Raw genomic sequence first — 9899 nt, forward strand, 5'->3', positions numbered from 1 at the left:
GCTAGCTTCTCTAGTTGTAGCAACTTTAGTAAAGACCACTGCACCATAAGTTTGATAACAACAACGACTGGTTTCATTTCGATAGGCGCCCCTATCAGTTTGAGACTGAGTTTACTGGAGGAGAAAAGTGAAAGAGGGAGAGAGCTGGTGGATGTGCTGGGCCTGGGGGGTTCGGGTGGTCAAACTGAATGATTGTGCTGCCAGTCGGACTCGGACGTGTATTGTCAGTGCCTGGGCTCTAAGCTGGACGCGGAAAGTTGCTGCATAACTGGAGGAGAGTGGGTGAGTTGTTTTTGTCTCTTTGAAACCAGGCTAAGCTAACAGATGTTTGATGCCTCCTATTATGTGCCGGGACCCTGTTTGTACTGTTGATGACGTTTGGTGCTGCTCTGAGCATTATTTGTGGCTATGAGTGGCTTTTTGATCGGTTGCACGTGGATAAATAGACTGCGCTGTTTGTTATGGTGCTGTCATTGCTAAAGTTGCTACAACTAGAGAAGCTAGTAGCAGACTTCATCTCTCGAGGGGGGTCACGGTGCGTTGGACCATGGGTTAAACTTACGCCGGAATATCCCTTTTTACTCTTAAGTAAGATTAGAGTTAATAGGAGAAAACGCCATCATCATCATCATCATCATCATCACCATCACCACCACCACCACCACCACTTGTGTATTGTGTGATCTGCATGTGTGGATTTCACTGTGAAGAGAGGAGGTGGAGGTGTTTGGTCCACACCACCACATCATTCTGCATCAACGTGTCATCCCATCTGGTTTGTGCTATAGCCACATGTATTTGAACACACCATCCTTCACAGAAGTGACTGGATGTGTTAAAGCAGAGTGATATATTTGTGTTAATATAAGTCTTAAATAGTTATATCTTCCAACAGCAATCACTTACATAGAGTGTTTGGTCTGAAACACGGGTCTCTCAGTCCCTCTGCTCTGCTCTGAGTCGAGGAGAAAACATTTATCGTATCCTACAGTTTTTATCCAATGAGGAGAGAGAACGGCATGCAGGGCTGTGTGTGCAGCCAAGGAACGCCGTGAATGTGGCGACGTAGGGACGAGGACTGTTATGGTGCGTTGAAGGAAACTCGTATTTTTCCGACCGTGAAGTCGTACCAGTTCGATCTGGTACGAGTTCACCGGTCGGAAGTTACGAGTGGCCGTTATAGTGACTTTCACCGGTAAAACAGCTCGGAAAAACACGAGTGGGTTGCCTGAAACGCTACAAAGTCGTAAGTTGTGACTTGAAGCTGTAATTTACGATTTCAAAAGCCTGCCTGGAACGCAGCATTAGCAAAACGACCGGACCACTTACTTCTGCTTTAAATGATGTCCACATTGATTTACCAGACACAATAGCAGAAAACTAAGCCATTTGCTGGCTATTTGTGGCCAGTCGGAGTAGCCTATAAGGAACATTGTTCATTTGGTAACCATTTGGCTATGGATAACATTTAGGCTAAGTCAGGAATGATGCTGTCAATTTAGGAGTTACAGTTCTGTAGCCTAGTTACATGTAGGCCTATAGTGGTAGGCCTATATGTAGTTACATGTGAATTCATCTGCCTGTCCTGTTTGTTGACATAATCAAATAACCACTGAGTCTAAAACTGTCAAAAAACAAAAAAAAACTATAAGAAAAATTATATAATAATTAAAAAATTGCAAAAATAAATTGGGCTGACTTCATAATTCTTCTTCTTGATTATTTATGGTCCATCTTCCATGACCATAAAACATTAGATGAAACATCATATAAACATGATGGCACACACCAATGTGGATTTCATAATGCCTCTGACAAAGGACAAGCGACGTTCTTCTGAATAATCATGTAGATGTCTCACTGTGGGCTAGTGTTGATGCAAAATCTACATCCTGCTGTGGTTGATGTTAATTTCATAATAATCCCCACTCCCTGAAGTCAAACAGGAGATGTTAACGGACAATGTGTAAATCTCAGCGGCCCATTTTTGACTGAACAAAAATGGGAGTACTACAAGACACTTTTAGAAGCACATCATTCAACAATTTAGAATAACTTTTCAACTTGTCTGAACATTTGATTCACATGATTTATTAACCTACAAGCTATCTTTCTCTTATTATTTTATTGTTCAATTATTATGTTTTACTCTTATCCTGTGTTGTGAGTTGAGTCAAATTAGCCCCCAGTGGCCTTTCACAACAACTGTCCTTGATAAAGATTTCATGAGCTTCCCCAGCTTCCCCTGGGCTTCACAGCTGCTCCACAATCAGGTCTGACCTGCATGCATCTCACTCAATCCTCTGTTCTCCCAACACAGGTGAACACATCAAGGTGGGAGACATTTCTCTGCATTAGAGTTCAGACTTTCTCATTGTTTGTCACTTCTCCCACTTTCAATGAAATTGAGAATTGACCTGTTAAAAAACAAACCACATTAGTGTGGTGGTGTGTGGTTGTTTCTCAGAAAGCAGGTAAATGATTGTTATCTCCCTGCTCTGACAGTGGAGGGCGCTAAAGCACTGCTCAGCACAGCAACTGGTTTTCAATTTTTTTTTAATCTGACAGTTAGAATTAAAACAACATCAAATCATTGACAATAAGGTAACTTGAACTCAGTTGTAGCCCAGCCTGAACTCAGACTTTCCTCCTGAGTGTGTGCTTAATTTCAGTCACACACAGGCGGATGCTGCTGCTCACACGACTGCCGCTCTGCTTCATCAACAGGGCCAAAGAGGTTTCAGCCTCTACACTGGACCAGACCTCCACCCCTCTCTCTGGATCTGGTTGAGGAGGAAGAGGACACTACATCTCCACCTCCTCATTTCCATCTCTCAGTGAGGATGAGATTGATCGTAGAAAGCCAACTGCTGCCTGAAACTCTGGAGGATTTTGAAGAGTATAGGGGGAAAAGCCACAGACTCTCCTGATGGGGTTCTGTGGTGACTGAGCAGGACAGCAAATCTCAAGAAAATAAAGGAAACGTGAAAGAAAATACCAATAAAAAGAGAAGTGTAAATGCTACTTTAATGTCAGAGAGCAGGGGCATGATACAACTCCTCCGTATGACCTGTTCTCGATCACTCTGACGGTAATTTACTCCATACAAGTTCATCTTTAAACTCAGTTGTGTATTTTAAACTGTGTTGATGCTGTTGTTTTTTAATTGTAAAAGATAGGCCAGGAAGAGAAGTTTGAAGCTCCAGCTAGTGAGAGAAACATCCTCCGCCACCTCCTCCAGCCTGAGAGCAGACCTGCTCCACTGAAGGTGAAGAGTAGGATGAGGATCTGACACTCTGTCATCAGGTCCATCACGTCTAAGGCCAGCTGTCTGTCTGTTAAATTTAGTTTTATTTTACAGTGTGTTTTACAGGTTGAACAGCATGTTTGACAGACCCGTTTCCTCCCAAAGGTGTCATCAAATTGTAAAAATGTCACTTTCCATTGTTAAGCCTTTTGTTGAACCTGCTGGATCACTTAGTATGAAATGGCTTAGTTTGGCACGAAACACAAATAACCTGGCAAATAAACTGTCAGGTTACAAAAGCAGATGATATAATAGTCAATTAATTTTAGTTTAGTTTTATTAAACATTTTTAACACCATTGTTTGTGTTTCTTTATGGTATTTGCATGTTCTCCCTGTCCCGGATGCTATGGGTGGAGTGAGTTCAACGGGGGTGAGTGTAACGGAGGTGCACTCACTCACCCATAAAGGACGTGCAAACCAGACTGCCAAGTTCTCATTGAGCTCTTGGCAAAACTGTTTGCATCGTCGCCTGCCGTGTGGGAGACCTGGGGCCAGTCTGTACCAAGAAACACAACGCAGAGGACCAGATTGACATCAGCTACACCTGCATGGGTTCCCTCCTGGCTCTCCAGCGTCCCCCCCCAGACTCCAGAGATATGCACAGTAGGTATATCACCCTCTCACCTTATAGCAGTCATGAGCAGCTCCAGCCCCCCAACAACCCTCTCACACACAGGAGCAGAAGGTCCTGAACATTGAAATGAATGTAACACCTTTTTTGAAAATGACAAAAGTGGCTTTTGGTGGATTTTTCTCTTTTAATGGGACACAGTCAAGGTAGAAAACGTAATTAACACACATACAAAGCTAATACAAACCATCCAAACACATAGAGAAAATTAATTATTATGTAACTTAAAGGCATATACTTTAATGTTGGTATAGCACCCAATGGCATACTCAAATCCCAAGCTCCTAGCCTCGACACATGGATATTTAAGGTTGTCAGTGGTTTCTATAGCAACATGTACATTTACCTCTCCACAAGTTTAGTGTAGATTATAGATTTTAACATTCAGCGTAGATTAAATATGACAAATGATAATGTCTTAAGAAGTCAGGCCCTTAACAGCCACTTTTAGAACAAGCCTGGTTTGGAAAGAAAAGAGAAAGGGGCTAAATTTAAGAATCTTGCTAATCCATAAATCCCTCTTTCCATTCTCTTCCCACATCACATTAGAAACCTCGGCCAATTACATCTGGTCTCTAGAGAAGCGTCACACAGCAGCACTCGGATCTGATTGGATGTTGTCTTCTGTCCTCAGAGGGCTTCCCGGTCTATAGGAGAGAAAGACAGGAGGGGAAGAGGAGTTTTAGTGGATGACTGGATTATGTGGGGTAGCAGGCTGAGGAGCTCATTTAGCCTCAGGGGAGGAGAATGGGGTAGGAGGGCTAATCCAATCCAATCTGGATTAGGCCAGGTGGCCTCTTCTAGTGCAGGAGGTGAGCTGGTAATGTAAAACTGGGCACTGTAGCTGTAGCTTTGAATTAGAATAAACCTGTTTGAAAAAGCTTTTATTGTGTGATGAATGACTAGTGACTAAAAGTGATAAGTGACTCAATCCTTACAGTTAATCTCTTTAGAAATAACAAGCTAAGGGGGTCTTTACATCTTAGACTTTATTTTTTTTATTTAGAAATAAAAATAAAAAACAGACCTCTGATCTGTACCATTCAGGGCTTGATTAACCTCAGGACTTTATTAAGCCCCTCACCCCTAAAAATATCCTAGCATGTTTCTTCATTGCCTCTAAATCCCTAATTGAGCAGAGAGCAAAGTGTTATAAAGAGTTTTTATGGCAGCATCTGTGATGGACCAACCAGGTCTACTGCCAGTGCTCTGGAGTGAACTGAGGTGACCTCTGGTGATCACTAGGTTTAATAAGGCACCTGATGAAGCAAACATTATATAATATGCAGTAAATTACATATATGTCCCAATATAAAGAGTGAAGTTGCATGTGTCCATGTGTATAAATTGATATGCACAGTGGACGCATATAGTGTACACATTATCATCACATATTGACAGGCTTTGTGTAACATATGTCTACAATTTATAAAAAACACATACATGAACATACATATTTGAATGACATATACATACTGTTTATGTCAACATATGAAATTGGATGATATAGGATAAAATGATTTTTACAAAGGTACTCTATTTGTATATGTGCTGTAAATCAGAATATGCACATGTATCACACCTGCACATGGGGAATATACTATAACCACCAGGGAAAGTTATCCAAGCTTAAGTCTGGATCACATAATTATCCAGATTAAAGTCAGGATCAGAAATGTATCCAGATTTAGGTCTGGATCAGTGTTTCTTAGGCTCTTGTAACAGCTTTAAAGTGATATGTAGTGCAAAAAACCCAAACAAACACAGCCTTATACAGAATGATGGCATGCACAGACGATAAAAAAAAACATAATTATATGTTTCATGTCTCTAACTTCCTTCAAAACTCTGTTCTCGCATCAAATGTAGAGTATTTACTGTGCCTCATCCCTCCTGCAGTTCGTTCAGGATTTACTGGTTTTTCTTGTATAAAGTATGCCACATGTTGGGAGCAGGTTCGGTTTGTCATTTTGCTTGAGGGAACTGTCTGGGGCCTGATGACAAGACAACACTGTTAGGGGAGTTTGACTGAGGCCATGAGTCAGACACTGTTTTTTTGTTTTCTTCTATGTACATTGGGGTACTGTTCCACAAAAAATAATAAAATTTGATTCAAGAATGTATACCTAACTATACAGGAATACAGCCAAGGTAGGTAAACCTGCTGGTACCATCTGTTTTGTATCTCTTAGAAATGCAGATGGTCGGACATGTTGATGTCATTCACTTAAACAGTCAGACAGTCAGCTGATCAAATCAAAAGCCATCTGTGAGGATCCAGAATAAACAACCACCAACGGTCATACTAACCCTACTGGCTACTTTAGATTCATTAATGACACCCTGTCCACAGGGATCTGTGTTTGTTTCCATTCAACAACTCATATTTTGGGTATGGAGAAACAGACTTTCAGCTATATGTTTTAGAGGAAAACGCTAATGATAGTACATCTAGTAGTATTCCTGTTAATGTAAGAGTAATATAGCGGGATCAAAACTCAAAATAAGATTTGTCTGCTTTGACTATGAAATGTTAGTCTGACTAGCAAGATCTACTAGGAACCAAAGCATTATGAGATTACCTGTGTGATGAGGAAAGCATCTCACTCTCCTTGGCCTGAGTAGAACCTGAGCTGCAATCTTTGGAGAATTGTGGATTGGAAGTGGAACTAGGTCTTTGTTCTGACTGGGTGCGACGGGTCGAACCGTCTGCCCCTCTTGTGGACAGCCTGCCTCGGGTGTCACCCCATGATCTGCCCGATGAGCTTTCCGACTCATTTCGACAGAAGACCGAACGGGCGTCCCGAAAGGACACCAATGGTACTATCTCCTCAGTGTTGTTATCTGTGGCACGTACTACAGTTCTTGGTGAACTTGGGCGAGATGAAGTGGATTGAGGTCTGAACACAGGAGGGCTTGGAAATCTCTGGCGCACGGACGGGCAAGATGGTGGTAGGCGGACTCTAGAGACAGGCGGGGCTGTCACAGGCAGGTTGCAAGGTGGCACCTCACCCTCACAAAAGTCAGTGCTTTCACACCTCTGCCCCCTTTGGCCACTTAGTTGTGCATTGGTTTTCTTATCAAGAGATTCGGCTGCATTGCGCAAGTGAATGATCTTGCGTGCTTGCTGGTAGAGACAGTTAGCCTTCTCCATGTCAGGATCCATATCAGTATCAGGTTGCTGCTCTGCATCTTGTGCCCCCTTCACAGCATCCTGTCTGCCAGGATGGGCAGATGAGACACTCATGGATTTTGGCCTCACACTGGCTCGGTTTGGCAGCACCTCCACATTCTGCACAGATGCCCTCAGACGCTGGGAGACTCCATTTCTTTGGTTTATCATTGGGAGACTCTGAACTGGCTGTTCCTGTGACCCTTCCTCATTACCTGGTGTTCCCTCAGTACTCCGAAAAGAGTTGTCCATCAAAACCTCTGGGGGTGGAGGTGGTAGGTTATCTACATCAAGGTCATCCCTGCCATCAGGCCAGCTGTTGTTGTTGTTGTTGCTGCCATTGATTACTAAACCCCCTTCATTACTATTTACTGTTTCAGATAACAGAAGGACTCCACTTTTCCTGGGTCTCCTGATATGAGGCGGAATATTAGCAAGGGTCTGCCCTGGTCTACCATCAGTCCCTTGGCTAAAGGTATTTATTAGCCTTCTGACTGACTGGCGCCTGGGTGGTTGGGGTGTTAACATTGGTAAGCAACATGATGATTGATTCGTTCTCAAGGGGCCTCTCTGTGCTGATCCACTGATTGAATGCCTCCTTAGTCCAGCTCTATACAGATTATAATGAGGCCCCACTGATGCTCTGTTCCCTCGGATTTCGGCCATCTTTTTTATTCGCTGATCCAAGTCTCTCTGGCTCTTTTGTAGCTCCATCGCTATGTTCACACATCTGGAGGACGATAAGTGTTCAGGCTTAGTTGCTGTGATGGCAGTCAGGGGTCGTTTAATTGCAGGCTGCTGGTCCTGTTTATGATTTACATGAACGAGAAAAGGTTGACTGGGGTCTGGTGGGGAAGAGTTTGACCTCTTTCTTCCAGGTCTATCACTGTCATCATCCTCATACTCTTCATCATCATCATCATCATCGTCGTCGTCATCTTCCTCCTCGTCCTCGTCCTCTTTGTCGTCTTCATTATGACCTACAAGGCTTGGTAAACTACGAATGTTGACTGAAGAACCACAACTTCCAGATCCAGAACTCCCGCGATGGCGACGGTGCCTCTCAGATCCTGTCAGACTTTCATTCTCTCCCCCAATACCACTATCTTCACTGTGCAGCGCAGTATCCTCAGGGTTAGAGGTTCTCATGGCAGCTACCTCCACCTGTGCCAACACGACAGCCAGCCGCCGCTCTGCCACCTGCTTCGCCCGCAACTTCCCAACCAGTACTTTAGAGAGGGATGAAAAATATTCTACTGCCTCCTCCAGTGTCGTGTCACCCAGTGCCTGAACTGAGCCCCCCACAAGCTTCATTTTCTCTGTTGAATGCTGGAGCATTTGTTGCAGAAGATCTGGGGGTACTCTTTCAGAGGAGGTACTTTTGTCAATAATAGGTTTAGCTGGCATAACAACAGGGCCCATCATCCCAGAAGGCAAAGCCATGTATTCCCCGTGCTCCTTCAAAACCAGTTCCCCTTCCTCAGCCATCTCTTCTAGAGCCTGGTTGATCTCCTCGAAGCGCAAGACCAAAGCAGACATCATGGGCTGGAGAGACAACTGGGTCTGGGCAGCCTGATCCAGGAGGCCCAACAGAGTCTCATATTTGGAGATATTTGGGTTCAGAAAGGCATAGGCCGCCTGGTGAGCCCTCACCATAAGCGGAGGGAGCTCTACCTTGGTCTGACTGATAGAGGATTTCCTCAGCTTCTCGGTAAACTTTTTCTTGCTTTTGTTTTTCTTTCTTTTCTCTGTCTTCTTAATTTTGTCTGATTGTATAACCTCTGTGACTATTTCTTGGGGCACCACATTCTCCTCTGAGTCTTTACTGCCCTCTGTAATTGGGGCAGCTGTGTCTATGGTCAGCTGGGACCATTCAGTATCTTTAGCAGGATGTTCCTCGGTGGGTAAGGGAAGCTCATTCTCCTTCTCATCGGTGCCCAAACACTCGTTCACCTCCTCTACAGGGCTAGAATCACCTTTACAATGCGTTGGTTCAGTCAGCAGGGTCTTGTGCGGTTCTATGCCGTCTTGCTTGGCAAATAATTTTCCTTTGGATGGAGAGCAGCCCATGTTTTTTTCAATTTAATGTGACTCAAGAAAAAAAGGAAAAATCCTCTCTTTTTGAGGAAAAATTAGTCAAGAAGAAATGGCAACTCCAAAGTGTAAATCCATTGGCAGGTCCTCTAGAATCCTCCGTCCAGCTTCACGTGGTTATTCCCCGATATTTCTTTGGTCATTTCAAACATCCTCCTTGAAGTTTCGTGGTCAAAACGACACCTGCAACTTGTCGAGCAAGAGGTCTTGCAATGGTGAGGTGGTGAGAGGATAAGGCAGATGGGAGGGGGCAGGGGGGGGGGATTCTCTCCCTCTCTCTTCTTTAGCACACACAGATGGTCATGTAAAGTGCATCAACACACACTCAGGTTCACACTAACACACTCACAGGCATTTACATGTAATACTTTAAGCTCATCAGGTTAATCAGAGCTGAGTTTGTCAGGTGGTGTTTTTAGCCTTACCTGCTGTGCTGCTGGTAACGTTTACATGCAACTGTTTGGTAGATAAACAACTCTGTTTACTAGAGTCATTAGGTTGGAAGAAATATCTATGTCAACGCTTTAATAACATTTACCTGTGATAGAAATAAAGATATTTGCATGTTTTGGCTTACCTGCACACAAACACACACACGCATGTACATACGTACGTACGTACGTACACACACACGCACGCACACCACACACACGCACGCACATGCATTCATTACCCTAACCAGCTTTTTTGAGA

General features: G+C 43.6%; 1 protein-coding gene across 1 annotated transcript; it reads right to left on the reverse strand.

Moving 5' to 3' along the window:
- Positions 1-4401: 4401 nt before the first annotated feature.
- pcare2 (photoreceptor cilium actin regulator 2) lies at positions 4402-9376 on the reverse strand. Its single transcript, XM_085770263.1, has 2 exons — positions 6523-9376; positions 4402-4587 (listed from the first exon to the last, which is right to left on the reverse strand). Exons 1-2 carry the CDS (start codon positions 9180-9182, stop codon positions 4527-4529), a joined length of 2721 nt encoding a protein of 906 aa, XP_085626389.1. The 5' UTR covers positions 9183-9376; the 3' UTR covers positions 4402-4526.
- Between the last annotated feature and the right edge of the window lie 523 nt (positions 9377-9899).

The sequence above is a fragment of the Trachurus japonicus genome, chromosome 24 (assembly GCF_045865225.1).
Source record: "Trachurus japonicus isolate A0001 chromosome 24, Traja_1.0".
NCBI classification, from domain to species: Eukaryota; Metazoa; Chordata; class Actinopteri; order Carangiformes; family Carangidae; genus Trachurus; species Trachurus japonicus.

Bases quoted from the DNA above. Each gene is read 5' to 3' on its own strand.
- pcare2 (XM_085770263.1), bottom strand. From the start codon at position 9,182: ATGGGCTGCTCTCCATCCAAAGGAAAATTATTTGCCAAGCAAGACGGC. The intron at 4,588-6,522 runs GTAATCTCATAA...TCTCTCCTATAG, and splicing joins ATGCTTTCCTCATCACACAG to ACCGGGAAGCCCTCTGAGGA.